Here is a 23,827-nt window from a genome sequence, read left to right on the forward strand (position 1 = left end):
ACAAACGCATCCAAGTGGAGGTGGAGAAACTGACAGCAGTTTGATAGGTAAAAGTTTTGGTTACAGCTTTTGGGGGGGTGGGGGAGATAGGCGAGATGGGATTTCCTTTCCAAGTTCCCATTTCAGCTGCTCTGTATAGACAGGAACTGTCCAATATAATTTGAACCTGCAGTGCTTTAGGTGCACCAAGTGGGGTACCTAATACTTCTGGAGCGCTGAACGGGGCTTTGCCATGCAACTTACCTTCTGAGGCTGGAAACTGGCCATATGCTGGTTGCCTTTGTGCTCCCTGAAAGTTGACTGCTGCAGCTGAGTAATCACTGAAACAAAAATGTAGAGGCTAAGATGCTGGTGTTCTTAAGGGCATCTGTCACTATGCCTTTTTGTTTCCCAATCAGTTCCACCTGAGGGGTGTGCATGCAGATTGACTGCACTGTGCAACTTACCTAAATGTTGGGCTGGAACAGTAGTCTACTAGACTGTACTTCTGACTACTTTTAATTATCCTAACTAATCCTCTGGGCATGCTCAGCTGACAGACAAATACATTAGATTAACTCTAGACTTCCCAGGAAACATGCTGCTTAACAGCATCTCCCTGGCAGTTTTAATAGCCATGTTCTATTTCTTCCCCCATCAGCGTGAGACAAAACAGCGTAGGGTGTGGAACAGTTACAACAGGACAGGTAACAACATTTCCATGTTTATATGGCTAATGGTTATTACGGCCTTTTTTTTTTTTCCTGGTTAGTGTGAAAACTTCTTCTCATGACTCTGTCAGGAGAGTAAAAATGCAAATCTCACTTTTAGTTTACCGTAAGGCTCTTTTGAGTGCAGCTTGTACAGAGCTTCTAGGTCTGAGCACTACAGCCAGTGTGCTTGGAACAATTAGAAGTTTCTGAGCACTGCAGTGATATAAACAGTGAGCTGAGCTTCTGGTGTTACCTTGGAGGAGGGTAAAAGGTGGCAAACTGTTTCTGGAAGCCCTGTGAATGTTTATAGCTCGTTTTTGAAGTTCAGGCATAAGTAAGGCTACTGACACACATCCCTGTTCCTATTCTTGATGCCAGCTTTAGGTGGGAGCTGCAGTTTTGCTGTCGCTTTTTCCTTTGCCGACTCATTTTCCATCGTTCACTGAAAGGAAGTTGCAGTGCTGAAGGAACAGTTGCTGAAACGTGATCGTCAAAGGTTTCTCAAGGCGGGAAATGAGCAAATAAGCAAAACGTTTTAATAGTTTGGGGTGGTACCCTCAGAGTCCAGCAGAACATGGGACCAGGTAACCTCAAACAAAGCAGAGAAATAGGTTCCTGCCCCAAGACTGGTGTGTCAGAGGGCCTCTCCCATGCACAAAGAGGCCCTGTTTGAAGATAACCCCCGTTACAGTGTCAGCTCAAATGGGGAGGCAAGCAGTGTCTCTCTGATGGCAGATAAGTGTCTGCTGGCCGAAATGGAAGCAGTTTGATCTGTGCACGGGGAGGAAAAGGCTACAAGCAACAGCAGGGTGGAGCAGCAAGAAGAACAGCTTTGGAAGCGTTACGGCTGCGCCATGGTGCCATGGTGGGGAGCATGCCCAAGTGCCGTGGCGGCCCAGGCGTGAGGCGCTTTGGGCCTGTGCGTCGACTGGACCTTGATCGCCTGGAAGCCGCGGCGGGCAGAGGGCCCGTTGTAGAAGTTCTTAATTGGGGTGGCGAGGAGTTAACGAAGGGGTGCGGGGTGGGGGGGCACCCCCGCCGCTGCCCGGCTTCGCCTCACGACGGCCCGACAGGGAGAGGGCGACGCCGCGCGCGCCCGTTGCCGCCTCACAGCGGCGGGGGCGCGGCCGCCGCGCGCGCCGGGCCCCCGCCCCTCGGGCCGTTGGCGGCCCCGCCCTCGCGCGCGGCGGCTGGTTGGGGGCGGGGCGGGGGTGGGGGCGCTGCCGCCGCTGGAGCGGAGCCCGGGGGCGGGCGGAAGGGAGGGGGAGCGGCGACGGCGGCGGCAGCAGCAGCAGGAGGAGGAGGAGGGAAGAGGCGGCAGCAGCAGCAGCAGCAGCATGGCGGCCGGGCGCGAGCGGCTGAGCGCGCCGCCGCCTCCTCCGCCTCCTCTTGCCGCCGCTCCCGAGCCGGAGCCCGCGGGCCCGCTGCCCAAATAGCCGCCCTGCCCGGTCCTGCCCCGCCCGGAGAGCGCCCGGCCATGGAGCTCGCCAAGCCGGCCTTCCCCGCGCTGCCGCAGGCCAAAGAGGACTCTGAGGTGAGCGGCGGAGGGGAGCGGCCGGGGGTCGCCGCCCGGCCCCGCCTGAGGGGAGCCGAGAGCCGCCGGCCTCGTGTGCGCCCGGCCCCATGTGGCGCGGCTGGTCCCGGACCCCCCCCCCCCCCCCCCCCTCCCCGGGCTGTGGGCACTGTCCCCCAGCGGTGGGACCCCGCTGGTAGCCCCCCCCCCGCCGTGGGGTGCCTCCCCGGCCCCCTTCCCGTGCGCCCCGCTCCCCCTGGCCGGGGGGTGCGCGCTCTCGCGGGTCTCCAGCGGGGCCAGGTCCGTCGTCTCCCCCTTGTGCTGGTGACACCGTAAGCCCCGCTGCCGGGGCGCTGTGCCACCCCCCTGCGACCACCGACCGCATCCTCCGGGCCTGCTTGCTGGCCCCTGCCGCCTCCGTTGCCCTCCCGGACCCCCTTCCCTCCTGCATCTCGCCTTTCGGCTGCCTCCGGCCTTCCCCCGCCTGCCTGCGCCCGGGGGTTCGCGGGCCGCGCTGAGGAGGGTGCCTGCTGTCAGAGACCCCTGCCCCGGCTCGTGGCTTGTGCCCTCTGGTAGCGGCCCCCTCTGCTTGGCGCCTCTGGTGTCCCCTCCACCGTGCCCCAGCGTGTCACGGCCTGCCTGCTAGCCGCCCTTTTGCTTCCCACTGCCGGTTCCCTCTCCCTTTGTATGGCCACCAGCCCTGTCCTCCATCTGCTGCCTGCGTGCAGAAAGGAGCTGCCAGCAGTGAGTACCTGCGTGTCCCCTTCCACACAGTTGCCTACCAACTCGTAGGTGCCCAAGAAACGTCTTAGCGCGCTGGTGAGTCTATCGGTCAGGCATTTTTACGGTGCTCAAGAGCCAGGACTCCGTTGCAAAGGAAGACAGGTGGTGAAGACTACGCCGCACCCTGTGCGGTGTCAGAGGAATCGGGTCGGTGTGGTGTCTGATTTCTGAGCTTGGCTTAGCTTCTCAGTTCTGACCCTGGATACTGGTGGTGTGTTTTCATGTGTCGCAAACAGCCCGGAGTGTCCCGCTTTGAATGTGTCAGGTATTTCTGGCAAAATGTCACAGCGTTCATGCGGGAAGCTGATAGTATCTGAGCTCTTCAGAGGTCTGTATCGTTGTGTATTTCATAAACGTCAGCATTTATTTCTGTTTTAACAGTTATTGTTGAATACTGTTATTGTTTTAAGTTACCTGAAGTATGGAAGTTATTGTGGATTTTTTTGGTGGGGGTGTTTGTTGGGTTTTTTTGGGTTCTGTTGTCAAGATTTAATACCCTGTTCACTTCAGAGCTATGGAGGTATTTACCAGTCATCTTGATGGTTTTCAGAAACTTGTAGTCAGTTTATATCTGAACACAAATTATGTACCACCCTGTGAGGTTTATAATTAATTTGGTTTAACTTCTTTGTCGAGAAACCAATCATATTACCTAGTTACTTCTGAAAATAGTTAATTAAATTAGCCTGGATAGCTTTTTCAAACCTGTTTATAACTGGAATGGCTAAAAAGAAGTGTGCAGTTACAATAGCTTTAAAAACAGAGGTTGCTGCCTGTAACAACTCTCACCTGATGAAAATTGAAATTATAATACAGTATCCTTCAGAGCGTATTTTATGTTTTGCTTTTTGTTATGCTCTATCTCTCAATAGTATAATATATAGAATGTTAGGACTTTACTTGCGACAAGACGATAGCAGAGAATTTCAAGGATTATTTTTTAAAATGTCTAAGTTAATTTTATTTCAACACCTTGCATTTGTGTCTGACTTGATCTAAATACACCATAGCTGGAGTATTTGGGGGAAACAGAAAAGTTAAAGCCAGTAGAGAATGAAAAAGTTCTTGTGGCATTAGCTTGTTAAGCAAAGCGTAAGAGATGTCAGCCTTGGGGCTTCAGCCCAATCCTGAAGATGCTTTGGAAAAGCAAACTAAGGAAACTGAAATCATTCTGCCTGAAAAATGTAGTTACTTGTGGAAAGCTGAAGATAATCTCTTGTGTATTGCAGTGAGGAGGTTCATCTGTGAGGAGTACTCTACAATGTTATTGCTGGAAGTTGGTTATGTATGGTTTAATGCTGTCTTGGTAGGTTTGATTTCAAGACAGCGGAGGGGGCAGGGGAGGTGATAGAATTTGGGGAATCGCTGGTTTACTTCCTAATGTAGGCTGCTCAAGAGTAAGTGTAACCTTGTGGTCACTTTAAGGCAATCTAACTGCTACCCCCCAGCTCTCTTCTCCTGTCTGAACATGAATAACCATGTGACAGCTTTAATAATGATAATAATACTAATAATTTTTTAAAAGTCAAATCAGTGAGGTGATCTGGTTGACTGCACAGCTTCACACTCTAGTGTTGGCACAAGTTAAAAGCAGAGAGTGGGCGAGGCTATCTGTTAGGGGGGTGATGGCAACCTGCAGATGGATTGCCTTAGGCATACTGCAGACGTGTACTCCAGATAAACAGGTCAGTTTTCTGGCCTGTAGATTGTTTGCAATGTCCCTAATCCATACGTAGTACTATGAATTACTGGATTTTTAGGCTATTTGACTGTTGGTACTTTTCGGAGCTTGTGAAATGCTGCGTTAAGAAGTGCTGGTGATACTTCTCTGCTGGAGAGAGTTGTGCCGCCTTTCCATTCTGCATCTGATACCATCTTGGCAATCGATGGACCAGAAGTTTGTTCTTCTGAGTACTCTGACGTGTGTAACTCCCCCCTTCTGCAGTTTGTGTGTACTTAAGAGTTCATTCAGGTGATGAAACTGTATTTGTTGTAGGTCAAGCGCAGACAGGTATTGGCAAGTGTCTTGAGACGCTTAGATACAACCGCATGTCAGTGCTGGCTTGTGGTGTTTCCTCTAGTCCGCTCTGGCGTGCTGGCTGCGTCTAGGTGAGTTGTCCAGTTCTGCAAGATGAGCTAATGAAGCCTGGGATAAACCAGCTTCCGTCTTTCACTGGCGAGTCTCTCGCAGTTAAAAGCTGAACTCCTTTTTAGAGGTCCTTACGCCATCTGAGTGTTTTCTACTTTTGATTTTTGAATATTAAACGTGTAACTCATCATTCTTGCAAGGCTTTTCTGGTATATGCCATGAATATCTGTAAACTGTATGTGTTCTCTTACAGATTTGTGATAGTGAGTATGTCAAAGGTAATAGTAATTCTACATGGCATGGAAATCTTAAACTTACTTAAATTTGAGAAGTGCTGGGGATTTCCCCCCCCCCCCAGTATAAACATAGAATCATTTAGGTTGGAAAATATCTTTAAGATAGAGTCCGGCCCTTAACCTAGCACTGCCAGGCCCACCACTAAACCACGTCCTTGTGGCTAAAGACCAGGTAAAAGAGCGTCAGGTTAATAACAGTGCATGCTGGCATATTTGTACTGAGACATCTTAGCACTTTTGATAAGATGGTAAATAGGGACTGGAATAATTCAAGGAATTTAATGGAAATAATTTTCCTATTAAATTAAAAAAAATTAGGGCTAGGATATATGTAATGGGAACACAGCAATAATTACCAGTTCACTTCTTTGTTAAAACATTAGTATGATTACTTGCAAGCAGGCAGAGTAAGCTAGTATTTGTGATGTATTTAGAACTTTTTGTAGGACTTTCTGTGGTTTTTGTAATGGAATTACCAGCTTATTGACTAAGCAGTCATATTTGTCTTTTTATTATGCGTAAAACCCAAGCTTTCTTTAGTGTATGATTTTTTTTAAAAAAGCTTACATTTCTTGACAGTTATATTAAGCTGAAATGCTAACGTATTTTTTACTGCTTTTTTTAACTATGCAGTAGCACAGTCCATCTAAAGGTGGAACAAATTTCTTTAAACTTCTTTTACTCTTATCTTTGATAGGAAAGACAAATAACCCCCTTAAACATAGAGATTCCCCTCCTCTACAGACTCTTTAAGTAGGAAGCCTGTATTATAAGATTTATTTTACCTGCCCACGTAATAGGGCAAAAGAAACTTGAAACAAATGCTACGTTATGCTGGGAAATGTAAATCAGGTGACAGATTTTGATCGTAACTCTGTGGGATACTATCAGACTACTTTGCATACATCAAGAGAAGTGCACTGTGGCAGCTGAAGTTGAGCAGTCCTGTCGGTTGCGATCAACTTATGCCTTGCATCCGTGGGAAGCCTGTTGAAGTGCATAGGCATCCACATAGACACGAAGGTGGCTCACAACTGGAGCAGTTTGTAGAACTGAGGACTTAAAGCATGGGGATTTTTTAATCTAAATAAGGATTGTAAAGAGGCCTGTACGTTCCTTGGCTGTCTTGGTATAGCCCAGCTCTTTAGGCTGTAGTTAAAAAAGAGGGAGGGCCCCAAAAAATCAGGCATGAAAAAGGACATACTTGTACCATTAAAAACAATTATAATAATCTGAATACAATTTTTCCTTTGTCAGTAAAACTTGTTCATTAGTTGTCATTCTACAGATTCTTCATAAAAAGTGAATTGTCAAGCCTTTTATTGTAGTGGGTAGAAATGCTGTGGGGTAAATGCAGGAGACTTTCTACTAGAAAGAATTCAGATGAGTCTCAGCTTCTGTGCAGGTTCATCTAAAAAGAAAATAATACAAAATGTATGGTAGTCCTGCCAGTTGGCTATGTGCTTCAAATAAGCTGAAGAATTAGAATTCTGCCTTCACTGCTTTATTGTGCTTTGATAAAAGCAGTGCTGATGACCCAGTGTACTAACTGGTATTTAACAAGTTAGTAGAGGTATCTTTTGGACCAATGTTGCAGAATGGGACAGAAGAACTGTTTGTTTCCTTTCTATGTTTATGTTTCTACTTTCCATTTAGTTGCCTTTTATCCTTTTCCCTAGCTTCTGTTTCTCTTCGTTACAATAACCTTTTTTCCCCGGTTATATGTCTTCCTTCCTCTGTGTGCTCTGTCATTCCCACCTGCTATTGTTTTTTCCTCTCCACCTTCCTCCTTTTGTATTCCTTTTGTATTTTCAAAAGCAAAAATATCAGTATGGTGAGGACTTCCCATTATCCAAGTACTCTTTACAAATACACAGAAAGTACTGTTAAACGTGGCTCCCCAGCTCACGTTTGCCATCATTGGGACTGACTGAAGTGGGATCTGTGACCAAGGGGGGCCTTGCTGTTACAGCAAAGCACATCTCATAGCTGGCTTTGCTAAAAAGTGGCGTTACCCGCCCTGCCAACCGCTCAATGTTGTCACTGTTTTTGTCTCAGTGCTTATCTGACCTGTGGTGATCTGGAGCAGGGAGATTACTTGGTAGACAACCAGCTTTGCTAAAAAAGCTGTTAATTTGGGGCCATCATAGTTTTTTGAGCATCAGATTAAACAACTGTGCAAGGGTGGGAGCGTAAGCTCGCCCTTGAACCAGTAACTGGTTGGGTTAACAGTACTGTCAAAGCCTTCCTTAACCTTGTTAGCATAGCTCTGTTCTTGTTAGTGTCACGCCCACATCTTGAGTGAACAAAAAGACTGGGTTCAATTTTTTATATTTTATATACTTGCACTAGGGCTTCCACCTGGGGAAAAAAAAAAATTGTGTATATATTTAGCCCTGAAGTGGTCAGGCAGTTAGACTAAATGGTTGTTGTAGGTCCCCTCTTAACTGAAGTAACTGGATTCTAATATATATATTAAAAATACAGATAATAAAAAAATTGCTTCTAACTGGAATAACTGTCCAAGAACATACAGTGTGACTGAAACTGAAGACACAGCCTTTCATTTAATTCTGATTTGTAGCTAATTTTGAGGACCTTAAAGCAGTGTGCTTTCCAGCGATAATGTGTCAGGTTTTGGTAGTATTCAAGTATTCTATTTCTTGAGTAAGTTTTCAGTACTTCATTTAACTTGTGTCTTATAAAAAAGTGGCAAATAAGTATGCTCTATTACTATTTTAGTATGTCATGATTTCATTTGGCAATTGTTTGTTCTCTTTTACAAAGGCCATTGGTGTAACTAGCTTTATTTTTGTGCAGGTCTTTAATGAAGACCCTCCCCCCTCCTTTTGTTGGACTGTATCAGCTGGGAGGTCTTTTTTTCAAAATATTGTCTAAAATACTTTCAAAACCAAGGTGTAGCCTCATTTCAATGTGTAAATTAGATTTAAAACTGCCTCAGAATTAAGCATAAAGCTTTTGTGTCAAGGTAATCGTTAAAGGATCAGGATCTGTCCACAGTTCAAGCTGTAACCTCCGAAGGAGGGGTGACAGTAGTGTTGGCAGTCAATATAATCATGGCTTCTGACTGCTTTAACACTGTTTAGCTGTAATTTTAATTTCCTATACTGAGTGGTACAAAATTACAGCCAAGAGATCAGATGCAGGCCAGAGCAGATGAAGGAATTGAAGGAGGTCAGCAGAATGTGTGGCTGTCATTGCGTAACAGTTGTCTTCAGCTTTGATTTCACAACTTGTGGAAGAATGTTGTACCGGGTTTGGAGGAGAGATTTTGAGTCTTACAGCTTATGTGGATATTCCACTAGACAGGGAAACAAATTTAGGCGAGAGAATTTTGACAGCCCTAGATTTTTGAGGTACATGAGGAACTATCAATCATGCAGAAGTCTTGCTGTGATGAATTACGATGGGAAGACAAATCTGTACAGAGAGGTAAGTGATGCTATTAATCAACAACAAAAGAGCTGTCTGAGTGTTGGAGAAGGGTCAGAAACCTGGAGTGGTCAGGAAGGCTTTACTGGGAGTTGCTTGCAGCTTTTCAAAAGGACTTGAGTAATGGTCTTGAAAGCAGGGAAAACCATAGCAGATGGTGGCTGGTGCCCAGTGATGCTGAGCAGATAAGGGGCAGCAGCTAAAATCTAGAAAAGATGCTTCTTGATGTTGGATTCTCCTTTAATCCACTGATTTGATTTATTTTACTGGTGGTTTTTTCAGCACCTTTGAGAGCTGCTTCCTTCATCTAGGGCAGTCTGTGGTTTGTAGGCTCTACTAATTATAAGGCAGCAGGAGTTTAACCATAATAATGAAAGCGCAGTACTGCAGGTTGTCTTGCAACCAAAGCTGAGCTTCGGCAAAGACCAACTAGGATTTACCCTTTATATGTGAAAATTAGATGGGTCTTCAGACTTGGACTGTCGATGAGGGACCAGTTAAGTGATGTCACGTATATCCATTTTACTACATTCCTTCTTGTGAGGCATACACAGATTGCATGAGGTATGTTGTGATGCTGTGTTTAAAAACACAGTCCTTGATTTTGTGCAGGTCTTGAGTGCAGACAAGTCTCTGTCAGGGCTGTTAAATAACATAAAATTCTTATTATGAATTTTTTAAGGCCTAACCAAGGTCACTCTTTCAGGAAAAAGTCCAAACATGCATGCATTTGCACATGGTGATGTAAGGTGTTGGGGTTTTTGCCATTAAATTGTTCTTCTAAAGAATAACAGGTATAGCTATGGTAAAATACTGATAAGTTAACCTTAACTGTTGGCAAAGTAACTCTTGGTGTAGTGTGGGTATTGGTTACCAAAAAGCTTTGTAATCCAGGCAAGTTTTGCCTATTCATTCATAGCTTCAATTTATTTCAGCTAGAGATTGGCTGCAGATGAGGAAGGGAGGGCTTTGAAACATGCTTTATTCCCCTTTCTCTTGCTAGTTGCTCTGTTCTGGGACACTAGTTGAAGTGCTTTAGATAGTCCCTGCCATTTCACTTGTGCGAATACAAAATACACCAGCTATGTGCTGTGAATGCCCTCGGCAAAACAGCTGCAGTATCTTTTAAACTTGTCCATCAATGAATCTGTCTAGTTTGGGAAGACCTGGCAGAGGTGAGTGGCTGCTCTTTAAAACTTTGGTGTTGTGCGGGTTATATTTTTGCATTCCTTCTTTTTACTTTTTGTGGCTTGTGAGTATTGAAGATATGTCTTCCAGGGAGTTGTCACTTATTTTATAGAACCTACCAAATAGCAGCAAGGAATGCTGTTACCTTATCCAGCTCAGGCATCATCAACAAGCATCATTTTCTTAGCAAAATTTTTGCATGTGTTCTGTTAAAAGAGAAACCGTCAGTTATTATTTGTCTGGGTGCTTCAGACAGCGTGGAAAACATGGCTGATGAATGAATTCCTCAAAATGAGAACTCTGCTTGGTTCAGTCTACAGTAATAGATTATTTTTTGTTTACATAATTTTGCATAACACTTGAATAATCTGGCATTGTTAGTTTTAAAAGCCTTGAAGGGCTGTCAGGAAATCACCAGAATCACTCTTTCAGTAGTTTGTGTATTTGTCTCAGATTAAATGTTTTCTGTGTACATAATCTTTCAGATACTAATTTTGCAGACTAGATCCCATTGGAAACTGTATCTTTCTTGAAGAACACTGAAGACTAATGTCTGGAGCCAATACTGACTTTTTTTTCTAGTTCAGAACATCTGTGGCATCTGTTGTCTTACGGGTTTTGGTTTCCTTTGGACTGTATAATGCTAAATTCTTGCCTACTTACTTTGCACTGCTTACAGCTGCTGGGAATAACACCATTTCCTGCTTCTAATGCATTTGAAAGGAATATTTATAATGTACTGTGAAGTCCTCTTGACCAAAGTAGAGGTGAATTTGTGTTTTCATTGTGCTCCAGGTTAAGACTCTTAAATTCTAGAAATAGAGTAATAAACCCCACTGAAGTGCTTGTATACTCCTGGAGTGTAGCATAAGCTTTTCAGAGTTTATTGCTCTTACTGTTGGTTTTATACTTTATAAAACTGGGGTTTTCTTGCTTCTTGAGTGATTTAAGCTTTTGTATATGCAGTGAGACAACAGGGATATGCTAAAACACTCAGGTCAGACTTCAAAGGATACAGTTCGGTAAATATAATTGTTTTGTCACAGGATTTCTACTTTCTACTACCAGGAGCTTTTATTATTACAGCTGGAACATGCCGAAATAATTTAGCTATCTTGATGTCTTTAGCAAAGACTATTTCAGTGCATTTTGTTTCTCTGTTTGTACTACTGTTTAAGTAGTATTCAAAGAATTGTTTTGAGTGGCTTAATGTTTGTTTGCTTTCTCAGAAACACTGTCCCAGATTCTATTCAAGTGGTTTCCAGAATAACTTTACTGATATTAAAATCCTTTCTAATTCCACTACCAAGAGGTAGCAAAAGCTCACTGTGTAACTGTGTGTGTCTAGGGGAAACACTGCATTTTTCTCATGTGTCTTAGTAAAAAGAGGGTTAATGTAAAATTGCTGCTGCCAGTACAACTGCAGGTGCTAAGGTGGGCAATGCTGCAGTTTAAAGGACCTGGATCTTTCTCGGTGTAATGCTGGCCTCACTTCAGAGGTGGAGTATTTGGAGTTTATTTTTCTGATCGTTTTGAGGAGATTGGAGCATAATGACATATGGCAAAGCTTTTCCTTAGCTGCTGTTGTGTGTAGAGCAAACAGCAAAGTTATGTAAATAAATGTATGCAGTCTATTTGATTTGATATATTTGACTATTTCCTTTTTTTTCTCCAGCTGGTAACTGTGATCTCAGATACAACTCCGTCATGTGTGAGGGTCAAAGAATGAGTAAGAGCCTGTTAATAGAGGACAGTGGGAGTTGTAAAGAAGGAAAGACAGGAATAGAGTCTGCCAGAGCATTTTTCTGTTCAGCTTTGGCAGTTCTGTAAAATGGAGCAAAGGATGAAAATGTTGATGTTGGCATTTGCTCTGGGCAGTTCTGTTGGATGATAGTAAATAGTCAGCTGGGAAGGGGTGGTTCCTGAGTGGTGAACCTTCACAAACCTGAGGGTCTGAGGTTCTGTCGAAGGGTGCGATGTGCTAGCTGCAAATTAACAGGCAGGGAGAATCGTGTCCTTGGGGCTGAACACAGCTTATGTGTTTACTGTGTAAGAATCCTTCCCAGTGTAACTGTCTAGGATGGAGAACAGTGGAGATTCACTGCAATGGCTTGCTGTGTTCATGGGGGAACATTTGTTTACAGAATTGTTAAAGCTAAATCCTGAATATTCGGTATGAAGTTGGTTTGAATGGGTTAGGTGAGGTAGTGTTAGATTGTAAGGGAGTTACCTGCTATACCTACCTTGCCTTTTCAGTAGCTGTAGGAATGTATCAGTCAAAGGAATTTTTTTTTACTTCTGTGGCTAGTACAGAATGTTCTAAAGCTTTTTTCCTCTTTCTCTTTTTTTCCTCCCCATTCTAGAGGGAAGTTTCTCAGCAGAAAGCTGAGGTGTGGATGTACAACACACTGGCTGTTCAGCCCAGGCTTCGTCACTGATGTAGCATACTTGAGGTTTCTTCACATTAGCTTTCAAAATAGCATTCCTTGCGCTTGAGTGTTACTGGTACCTGTCTGGAGAGTTAGCAGTAAGCGTAAGCAACGTGCCTGTTGCGTAGCAGGTAGCTTGTGCAATCTGCAGAAAATAGGTTTTGATTCTTTTATATAACGTGCACATACAGATCTCTGCCTGAATGTGTTTTTTTCCCTTTGTATGCATATGTAATTGTTTTTTATTCTATTTTTAAGGATTGGACCTATCCCATGAGGAGAGAGATGCAGGTATGATACACTTACATTTATCATTTAAGTCAAAACCCATAGTGTGTTCGGTAACAAAAAAAGTGCCCTGCAAAAGAGCTGGTATCAGAATCAGCCTTTAGAGGTAAAGTGTCAGGCAGCACCGTGGGAGAGATGTAGGAGGACTGCCAGCTTAGTGTGCAGGTGTGCTTGGATCACTGTTGTGCAGGTACATAAAAAAAAGTAATTTGGTAGTTTTCTTCAGAATCCCCCAAATAAGACATTTTTGCCTTTGTGAATGTTTTTAGATGTTTGCTAAAAATTTATTGGAGCTTTGCTTTTTTAACTTAAATTTGGTTGAAAGTAGGTGTTATCAAGTAGGATGGACAATTAAAATTCTCCTACCATGGTGGCAGCCAAATCTTTGCACAAGATAAGATCTACAGACCTGTGTGTCTTTATTGGTGGGGAGATAAATGGTTAAAAGTTGATATTTTCCTACTACTAGTACAAAGCTAGAAGGCTTGCCATGTGTATATCTTTTTCCATGAAAGCAATTTGGAATTAATTACAAGACACTATTATATACGAAGTTGGTTCCCTTCATTTGATCTGGGCCTGGACAAGATGCAGTAATCAAACTGGAACTTTACCCAAATAAAGGACTTGATTTGTTCCAAAACAAGGTCTCCTGCACAAAGATTGTGTTTCTTTTATTTTGCCAAACTAGTATTTTTTTCCACCCCTTGTCCTGTTATTTTAAATGTAACACATCTCTCACTAATATGTAAATTAACTTGTTTCCACGGCCATAGTCTGAGTTGAGTGCAATGTATTATTTCAAATAATTTTGAGATAATATTAAATGTCTGTTCTTCTGCCTCCTAGGAAATTTTACCTGGGTTATTTTTAGGCCCATATTCTTCAGCTATGAAAAGCAAGGTATGATTTTCAGAGTGTCTCATAAGGAAACTTTGCTGTGGTGATTTGATTTGTTACTGTGGTGATGTGTTCAAGTGTTATCTATATAGGTGTGAATTCGGTTGCAATCCTGACCTGGAATGTGAAAGATGCCAGAGCAGAAGTAATACATGGGGCATTTATGGAATGATGCTTTTAGCTTATCTGACTGGGGCTGGTGTCGATGTCTCCCCCTTCCAGAATGAATCTGAACAGGCACATGCTGGGGCAGTTAAGAACTCTGGTTAAGTTTTTTTTCCCTTATGGCTTGAAGTTCTGCGTGTGTTGGTACACACACATGTGCATGCTGTCTCAATTCAGCTAGTCTGCTTTACCTACTCCTCTCAAACAAGAGAAAAGTGCAAGTTTAAAGTGACTTGCATGCTAATTGCAGTGAGCATTCATATGTCAGCTTTTTGTATTAAAATTGAGTCTTGTAGTTAAGCTTGAAGAGAATTTTTCTTAGAAGAAGGTAAACCACTTAAGACATGCACGTTGCCAATCGGGCAGTCTGTTTCCTTTGCTAAAGTGTTGCAACACAAAAATAATAAGAACTGGGAACTTGTATATATGCAGTAAAATAAGGTAAATAGCAGCACTTGACTGTATTGTAGATGCAAAGACAAAGCTTATATATGTAAACTTACCTCATAGTTTAAATGATCTTACTTTCAATGGTCTGATTCCAGTAAGAATCCAATGCTAGCTGACAATTACTACGTCATGTAGGGACTTGCAATTTCAGGCTAAGTGAAAGGTGAGCAGAGACAAACAAGGTCATTGAATACCTTCTTTACTGCCTGTTCTTTTTATCGTTTTTAGTAATGCTTTTTCTTGCAGCTCCTAATGGTTACATTTTTATCTCTTTTGAAAGACAACATTTTTCACACTGCTTTGACTGTTAGAAAACTAGCTCTTGATATTCCTTCAGGACACAGTAGAGCCCTATTGTGTATTTATGTATAGCTTTTTATTACTGTGTAATAGATGGATTATGTAATTGAAAAATAAATGTGTTTTCCTTTTCCCACAGCTACCTATACTTCAGAAACATGGAATAACCCATGTAATATGCATACGACAAAACATTGAAGCAAATTTTATTAAACCAAACTTCCAACAGTTATTTAGGTGAGAAATTATCAAGATTTTTTTTTTGTCTTGGTTTCTTTCCAAATATTTTCACATTGTCAAAACTGTTGGAAAAGTGTGATGAGGTACAGAAAGACTCTTAAATCCAATCTATGAAGTTTATTCATCCCAGTAAACTAGACATAGGCAGGTCTGCAAATGAGGAGTATCCGTTAGTTTGCAGTAACTGTCTTCGGTTTTAAAGTTATTAGTTCCAAGTTTGGTTTGTCCTGCTAATAAAACATTTGAGGTAACTTAATCAGAATACATGTACCTCTGGAAGAGTTGTGTAGAGCCCCAGAAAAGAACACTGGTCCATATTTACAAACAGATGGGGAGCATGTGAGTATGTAGTATGTTGCTTCCAAAGAAAGTTGAGTCACCTGTAGCATAGCATGTGTGAATTTCTTCCACTCCAAGAGGTGATTTTGTTAGGGGATGCTGGAGAAAGTTCCTTGCTTCCTTTCCTGATAAGGACAACTCCACAGGTTACTGATTGTAGAAGTTCTGGAGCTCAGACCAGACAGTAAAGCCAGAAGGGTAGTGCTAGGATCATTCTTCAGGTTTGAGTGTTGTGGTGGGGTTGAATCAGCTGTTTGTGTACTGGTGTTACTGTGTACTTACAGCAACTGTCTTCATTGTAGGTATTTAGTCTTGGATATTGCAGATAATCCAGTTGAGAATATAATACGTTTTTTCCCTATGGTAAGTATTTGTGATAATGTGAATGGATTGGGAATGGGGTTGCCCAGTGGGAGTTTTCTGAACTAACAGATAGCAGTTTCAAATTTGGGATACCCAGCCTGAGGCACCTGGAAGGGCTGTGAACTCTTAAATGACCTTGTTATTACCACCTCAGTAAGTGTAATTAACTCCTTTTTACAAGTATAGAAACTGAGGCAGAGTTGTAAGAGCTGTATCTTATTATAGTCTCAAAAAAAAAATGAGAAAAAGAAAGGCAGGGGGAAGACTGGTCTCAAAACAAAGAAATCGGATCATTGGAGAATGCTGGGGAACTTGGCCTGTAGGAAACATGTTTTGAAGACCAGATACATCTCTTGTATAAAATATTAAAATTGAACAGGAAATAGTAATTAGTTCGTGTAACTAAGTTTTACAGCATCTTAAACATGTTTACTGTAGAGGAATTAAAAAGTAAGCTTAAGTTAAGCAGTATCCATTACATACTGACCTTTGGAAATAGAATAAATCCTTAGTTTTGAGCTACGGTTTTGTATCTTTGTTTTAGGTTAGCTTGCAACAGAGCAAAAGCATTTCTTTGTTCCTTCCCTCACTCAAAAAAACCATCCCAAAATACCAAAAAGCTCTTCTGGCTTCCCTGTTCATGGCAGAGGTGGTCATGTTTTTGCAAAAGTGGCAAATCACTTTACGGCTTACAGCTTTTCTGAAGTATAATGCTGTTTGATCAAACAGCATCTGTTGCAAATCTTGCAGTTACTGATGTCTTAGTAGCTTTGTGTTGGTGTATTTTTAAGAGTCTAGTTTGAGGTTTTCCCCACAATAAATTATTTAGCTTTTGCTTTTCATCTAAACAAATGTTTCAGCCTGGCAATATTCTACAGACCTCACTGCATGTTGTCTCATGTTATAGTTTGATTAGACCTACTTTTAGAACTGAAAATAGCATTTAAGGACTTCTAGGAGGACACAGGTGTCAGTAGAGTGGTCCAGGCCATATTGCTGTTGTTGATGTGTGTGGGTTTTTGATAGTGATTTTGGGTTTTTTGGCATTCCCCCCCCTGCCCCCTGCTAAGCAAAGATTTTTAGAAGTTAATTTTTATTATAGTAGTAATAGATATGTAAACATTTTTGTTTCTGGCTTTGCACTAGTTTTTCACTGACGATTTTATGGATAGCTAAAAGTACAATAAAAGTATAAACGTCCAGTTGAAGTGATGTCTAAGACTGTATAAACAGAGTGCATTATTGTCACTGTATATAAAGATTGATACAAAAATTCTAGCAAATTTAAATGCAAGTAGCAGTAACATCTAAAATTATCTGAAACTGAGTCTTGTAATTTTTTTTCTTTGTAGACTAAAGAATTTATTGATGGAAGTTTACAAAGCGGAGGTAAAGTCTTAACTTTTTTCCTTCATTTACTAGTACATTGTTGTTAGAGCTTTAAAGGTAACTTAGTGGTATGTATTAGGGACTCCTTAAGTATGAGGCTTTTTTAAATTTGGGGTTTTATTGTGCTTGACTTGAACTGTATAATACAAGTTCAGAGTAAAGTAGTGTTATTTTCTTTTTGCCTCCAACTGGAAAGCAAACCTCTTTGTATACTGGGGTTGGGGTTTTTTTCCCCACTTTAAATGCAACTGTGCTCTGTGCATGAGTTTTGTTGGGTTTGGGTTTTTTTTTTTGTCCTCTCCAATGTAAGGTCTTAAATCTGCATTGTGGTCTGGAATGCAGCTTTTGTTACTCAAAATCCTCAGAGGAGCAGGAATCCATGCTCTTCTGTCCTGTGGCAGTAATGAATGGAGTGTAGTTAGTAATGAAGAGTGAGGTAACACACCTATTAGTCTAGGGATGTGCCTTGCTACTGAGTAGTTCTCCATAACAAGGAAAAACTACATTTCAAAGAATTTTCTTCAGTCTATAAAAGTATGGTTGGTTGGGTGTTTTTTGTTTGTTTTTTTCTTCTCAGGAAAAGTTCTTGTCCATGGAAATGCAGGGATTTCTAGAAGGTAGGAAACTATCCATCCTGGTTATTAATTTTTTTTTTAAATAACTGAAATACATTCTACTAATTCTTTTTTTGTTTCTTTTCAGTGCTGCCTTAGTTATTGCGTACATAATGGAAACATTTGGGGTGAAGTACAGGTAAGAACAGAATGTGGTCATGTAGCTAATCATCTGTCTGAAGAGGCTGAAGTGAGAGAGTACTTTAGTACAGAGAAGAAGTCTGATATGTCTGTAGGTATTCATCTTTGAACTCAAGTGGTGTAAGTGAATAATAACTTTGGAGGGAATCTTAAAACAGTTGTGTATTGGTGCATAAACCAGTTAATACTACTGAGATTGAGTGAAGACTTTACATGGGGCAGATTATTCCATTTCACTTCGCTGCAGGTTTGTTTACGTCCTTTCTTTAAGAAGTAGGTACCTGCTGCTAATGGAAACAGGATACCAGCCTCCATAGATTGGTGCCTTCCTGTAAAACTATAGGAGAGGCTGCAAGAGGCTGTTCTAAGTGTGTTGAAAACAGGCCAGCAAGCTAAAAACTGGAGGTGGGGTTGGGCAAATAGTATTTTACAACTACTGCTTCCTATTTTGCCCAAACAATTTCAGTTACACAAATGAGTTCTGAGGAACATTTAGAGGTGGTGTGTTTCCTAAGAACTGATAATTGGAAGGAAGACTCCTGAAACCACAGAGGCTTTTGTCAATGTCTGTTTTCCACTGAAGTATTTTCTCTCTCCTTCTCTTTTTAAAGGGACGCATTTACTTATGTTCAAGAAAGAAGATTCTGTATTAATCCTAATGCTGGATTTGTCCATCAACTTCAGGTGACTTTTTTTTTTGGTCACAACTCAAAAGCCATTTGATGAATCATCTTCCTGCAAAATGCTGTTTCTACTTAGGCAGCTTAACATTTACTGTAGAAGTATGCTTAAAGTAAATGTCAGAAGCTATAGTAGAGCTTGGGAGGAAAATGAGTGGGTATCCGAAGTCATTAGACTTAAGCTTTGAACAAAGCAAATCCAGGAATGGAGGAGAAATAAAAATCCTGTTTTGTGCATGGTTAAGAGACTCTGAAACAGCTTAATTGGTGGCTGAGGAAACTGCAAAGTCAAGTATTGTAGCACTCACCAGTGATGCTTCTTGACACTTGCATTCATAGGAAATTCACAGGTCTGGAATGGCAAACAGCAGTATTGTGAGGTTGTTTTATTATATTCCAGGAGTCTGTTGGGTGAATGGTGGGCAAACATCAGGACAGTGTGTTAAAACAGATTTGTTGCGTCTCTGCTATTACTTAGGTGGCTGGTAGCAAAACGAGTATCTCCTGAGTTTGTGGGGTGTGTTTGTTTTTGTTTTTTTTTTTAAAAGGTAATTCCTGTGGGGAGTTGTTGTGTAGCACTGAAAGTGTGACAGGGTCACTAGAACACAACTTAAGGCCATGAATGGCTTGTCGTTGTAACAGAACTCTGAAGCTACTGTATTCTAAGTCTGGTTTGTTTCTACCATCTGGATTGCCTTCTGGGAGCAACAATGAGTTCTCTGAACATCCTCACAGAACTTTTTTTAAGAAACAGCTTTAAGGAAGAGAGTAAACTTTTATTATCATCCTTTGTTTGGCTTTGCTCTTTCTTCTTGACAGTTCTTTGTTGTTCGTGTCAAAGCAACAAAGAACTTTCCTCCTCTAAACTCTCTGCCTTGCTCTAAGATACTGTCTAGTCCATCCTAGCGAGCTCCCTGAATTAGTCCTCATCCTTATAATGCATTATGCCAAACTAATAGCAATATATATTATTAAAATTTCAGGAATATGAAGCCATCTATCTAGCAAAATTAACCATCCAGATGATGTCACCACTGCAGTTGGAGAGATCCCTCTCGGTTCCACCTGGTTCTACAGGTCAGCAGCCTCTCCTGCTGTGTGTGACACCGCCTGTTTTGCCTGGTGTTTGCACTCCCTAAGTAAACCTCCAGCAGCAGTGAATCTCAAGCTTTTGGGAAGGGGATGCCTGCAGCTGATATGCAAGTGATGTTCAGACCTCACTATGCACTACTTAAATATTCTGTTCTCCTATGTTTGAACTTTCCTGTTCGGATTTGAACTTTAGCAGTGGTGTCTGCACTTCCATACTGTACTGGAGAAGGGCCCTGTGCTTCAAAACCCCAGAGCTCTTTAGAGGATTCAGGAGTGACCTGCCCTTAAAATTAAGGCAGTTGCTCTGAAAAAAGAGTTTTGCTGTGCTTTTAAACAGACAATAGGGGATTAGGGCATGTAAAAAACGTTACTGTAATCATATAGAGGCCTGCCAGCAGCCACCCCTGCTAAAAGGCAGTGGAAATGCAGTTTGGGGGGAGATGTAAAGGGAGCACAAAACCTGGTGGATTCTAGGAAATTTCTTCCCTGTGGAGAAGTGCAAGGGAAGAGTGCTGTCAGCAACTGGCTGTCCAAAAGCTGAATGTCTTCAAAGGGTAGAGTCCCTGCAGGAAGACAGTAACCACTGCCATGCAGTCCTGTTTGCAGCTGTATATTGTTAGAACTGATCTTTTCAGGCATGTCCTCCTTCCTCTTGCCTTTTGCAGGAAGTTTAAAGCGAATGCATGAAGAGGATGAAGAACTTGGAACCATGCAAGTGGCAGCAGCACAGAATGGATGATGTCTGAGGACAAGCACTGTTTGTATTGTGAATTCCTGCCAAGAAAGGTGAAGAAAACTAGGGAAAAAGAATTAGTAATGCAAAATGATGAACACACACATAGCTTCTTTTCAATTACATGTTGCTTTCAGATGTAAATCTGCCTCTGCAACACACTAAGCATCATTTTTAAGATGTTGGACTTCTTGAATGAATAATGGCACTGATTGTTTTACTCCTTTTTTACACTTTACAGTTTTACTCTAAACCAAGATTTTTGGACTTGCAAAGAGGTATTATTGCAATAATGCACTTTTCATACTTGAAATTTCTTTATTTGTATGATATAAAGTTATTACTTTAAACAAAATGCAAGCTGGGGGGATTTGTTTATAAAGTTATTTGTGTAATTTATAACAAGAGACTTTAGTAAAGAAAAAGTTTGCTAAAACTCACCTTGTTCTCGGTATATATTATGGTCATGCTTGTGGAAATGTGCTTTATGAACTGCAGGATGCACTACTACTGGCAATTGAGCAACAGCAGTGATCTTATCACTATATAATTATTTACTTTTTTATAAAACCTTACTATATACTGAATTAGTTTGACACTCTGAGACCAGTTTAAGACAAAATACTGTTCTAAAAATCTCACCTTGTTTTATGCAAGTTTAACAGAGGACTGATTAATTAATAAAATAGTCATGTGCTGAATTAATACAGAGGGCAGCTACAGATTTCACACATATCAAGACTGAATTCTTTTAGCTATAGTATTAAAAAGCTGCTTGTTAACTTAAATCCACTTCTAACTAATTTGAACAAGCCAGTATGGTCCAACTGTCTATTAGAACAATGCATCTTCAAACTGGTGTTGAAGTAGTTCCTTTTTTCAGACAATAGTTGCATCCTTTGAGGTAAAAAATTGGGTTGATGTTTGAAAACTGAGGCCTGAAGCACTGGCTGTAATAGTATAAAGACCTAAGGGATTCACCTTGCCTCTTCTAAAGCATTAGAGTCAATTAAGGCCACACAGTTACCAGTGCTTTAAAATTTTCAAACTGGGAATTGTCAAGGTAGTTTGTGCAACTTAACTCTTCTGCCTTCTCAGAAGCACTATGATTGATAACCACTGGTTGTGCCAGTACAGGCCCAGTTCTGGATCTCCGCTTCATTGGCCAGTTGGTCTGTGGTGTAGAAGATCTGAATGAAATGGTGGCCGCTTTAGAGCGCTGTGGTGACTGAGCAAATTACGAAGCTGTTAGAAGAACTTAAGTGTTTTTGGGAAATCTGAGCTTGTAATTAGACTCTGTTTTAACAGCGAACAGGTAGGCTCAAAGGAGTTGAATGAATATAAAAGACATTTGAGGATCCGAGCACCCAGCTATCTCCCTGTACAGCACTATGGCTGTGTGCCAATGGCTAATGTCCTCTGTCAGCCTTGGTATCCTGGCCTGGTGGGGCTGGAAGGGACCTCTGGAGCTCACCCAGCCCAACCCCCTGCTCAAGCAGGGTCTCCTAGAGCGGGCTGCACAGCCCAGGCGGGTTTGGATGTCTCCAGAGAAGGAGACCCCACCGCCTCTCTGGGCGGCCTGTCCCAGCGCTCCGGCACCCTCGCGGTAAAGACGTTTTTCCTCACATTCAGGTGGAACTCCCCGTGTTGCAGCGTGTGCCCGTTGCCCCTTGTCCTGGCACTGGGCACCGCTGGAAAGAGCCTGGCCCCGTCCTCTTGGCGCTCGCCCCTAAGATATTTGTAGGCATTGATGAGATCCCCTCTCAGTCTTCTCTCCAGGCTCAACAGCCCCAGCTCTTGCCTGTCCTCATGAGGGAGATGCTCCCGTCTCCCCATCATCTTTGTAGCCTCCGCTGGCCCCTCTCCAGCAGTTCCCCCTCTCTCTGGAACTGGGGAGCTCACACTGGACACCGCACTCCAGGTGCGGCTTCACGAGGGCAGACTTGGTGTGTGTGTGTGTGGGGAGAAACCAGTGCTGGGGGAGACTCTGAGGGCAGGTACCTTTGAATTTGAAGGCAGGAAGCTGAACAGTGAAGCCGTTTTGTACTGGGGATTTCTTCTGATGGTGTCTTTTGCTGAAGGATTGCCCAGCATCTTGTTTACTCTGTAGGAGTTCTGTCTCACTTTGTGTAATCGAGGCAGGTTGACCTGCATCTGTGACTTGCTGATCTTTGCTTAGCTGCTGATCCTCTGCCTTGTCTTGCAGCTCCTTGGAAGGCTTGTGGAGGAGCTATCCCTCTGGAGCAAGCCTGAGCTCTTGGCCTTTGTCAAGGCTCTTACAAGTAGCTAGCGGGTTCTGGTTTGAAAACCACTGCCTGGGTTGAAGCCTGCTGCTAGAACAGATGGTGGTGGCATCTGAGGAGGAAATCCTGCTGCAGTGAGTCAGGGCTTTGAGCTGAGCCAGGACACTGGGGTGAGGCTTTATAGCCCAGTAACCTCTTCTCATGTGGAAGGTGAAGGCCCTGGAGTGCTGTGTGTGGGGAGGACTTACAGCTTCAGTGAGGATGAACCAGTGTTGAGCAGCACTTTCCTTTTACTGCTGCCTACATCAGTGAGGGAACAGTGCAAATCCTCCAGGGGAAGAAAAAAAAAATCTTTAAAAACCATGATGCTTTAGTCAGGAAACTTTCAGCTTGAAAGTGTGCCACTTAGCTCCTTAAGAACTACAGCCAGTCAGCTCAACACTGACAAGTTGAGCATGCGGTGCTGGTTTTGCAGTTGTAGGGTTTATTATGTGCTGGTAACTGACTCTCTTTAAAATAATGTTTCTGGGGCTGTTGGGAAATGCTTTAGTGATGTCTCCCCCCTTGCCCCATGAGGCTGTGGCAGGGTTTGTGCGTGTCCATCTCTGCACAGCTCACCAAATACTGGCAGCTACAAGCTTCTGATGAAACAAGGATGGGAATCAGAATTTCTGCATAAAACTGCTTTCTATTTCAGCTCCCTTGGGAAGGGGTAGAGACAAAACACAGATGGGGGAATGCTTGATTCATCTAAATATCCTCTGTCAGAGAAGCTTGTTCATGTGTAATCCGGTTCTGTTACCTCACTGGGGTCCTAGTGCTTCCCTGGGGAAACTCTCCCGAACTTACAGGCTTCATGACTAAGGCTTTTCCAGCATTTTTTTTTTTAAATGTTTGCCATGATCCCATACTGCTGCCTTCTACAGTCATTTTGGTCTGTTGCATTGCACATAACAGCTTCTCCAATCCTTGGGGATTTCTGACAAGATCCTTCATTCCTTTGTTCCCTGGGAGTGGGAGATCTTGCTCTTTTTTCTTGACCTGATTGTAGTATAGGTGAATTAACAGGGCTTCTTCAGCTTAGAATTTTTAATACCCCCTGTTGCTGTTGAATGCTGTTACTTGTGCCACGTTCCTGGGAGCGGTGACAGTTTAGAAGAACATTTCCTTACATACTAGCAAGTGTTCTTCCAGCTGCCTGGAACCACTGTGTTGTTTGAGACGTTCCTGTCTTGGTGTAGTGTGTTTGCCAGCCAATGCTTCTTCCCCTGCCTCTGTTCCTGAGGCTGGTCCCTGCTCTGCAGCTCACCCATGACCCTGCCAGTAGAAGGGTGTACCCATCAGCCAGCCTGGCAGCGAGATGCAGCAGGTGACAGTGCCTTTCTTCTCACAATACAGCTGCTGGAATGGCTGTTTGCATAGGGGTGGTGGCCTGCCGAGGTTGCAA

At 42.7% G+C, this 23,827-nt stretch overlaps 1 protein-coding gene across 1 annotated transcript; it reads left to right on the plus strand.

The window, feature by feature from the left end:
* The first annotated feature begins 102 nt into the window (after positions 1–102).
* STYX (serine/threonine/tyrosine interacting protein) lies at positions 103–20,577 on the plus strand. The gene is made up of 11 exons (XM_080394413.1): positions 103–2,226; positions 12,702–12,734; positions 13,581–13,634; positions 14,686–14,783; positions 15,428–15,488; positions 16,841–16,877; positions 17,455–17,494; positions 17,580–17,630; positions 18,244–18,316; positions 19,296–19,389; positions 20,070–20,577. The coding sequence occupies exons 1-11, from the start codon at positions 1,555–1,557 to the stop codon at positions 20,141–20,143; spliced, it is 1,287 nt and encodes a 428-aa protein (XP_080250539.1). The 5' UTR covers positions 103–1,554; the 3' UTR covers positions 20,144–20,577.
* The last annotated feature ends 3,250 nt before the right edge of the window (positions 20,578–23,827 follow it).

This window comes from Falco punctatus (assembly GCF_963210335.1).
Source record: "Falco punctatus genome assembly, chromosome: 7".
In the NCBI taxonomy this organism is placed as follows: domain Eukaryota; kingdom Metazoa; phylum Chordata; class Aves; order Falconiformes; family Falconidae; genus Falco; species Falco punctatus.

Coding starts and splice junctions, on each gene's coding strand:
- STYX (XM_080394413.1), top strand. CDS start 1,555: ATGGTGGGGAGCATGCCCAAGTGCCGTGGCGGCCCAGGCGTGAGGCGC. Junction 14,784..15,427: donor AACTTCCAACAGTTATTTAG/GTGAGAAATTAT, acceptor TCTTCATTGTAG/GTATTTAGTCTTGGATATTG. Junction 19,390..20,069: donor GGTTCCACCTGGTTCTACAG/GTCAGCAGCCTC, acceptor TGCCTTTTGCAG/GAAGTTTAAAGCGAATGCAT.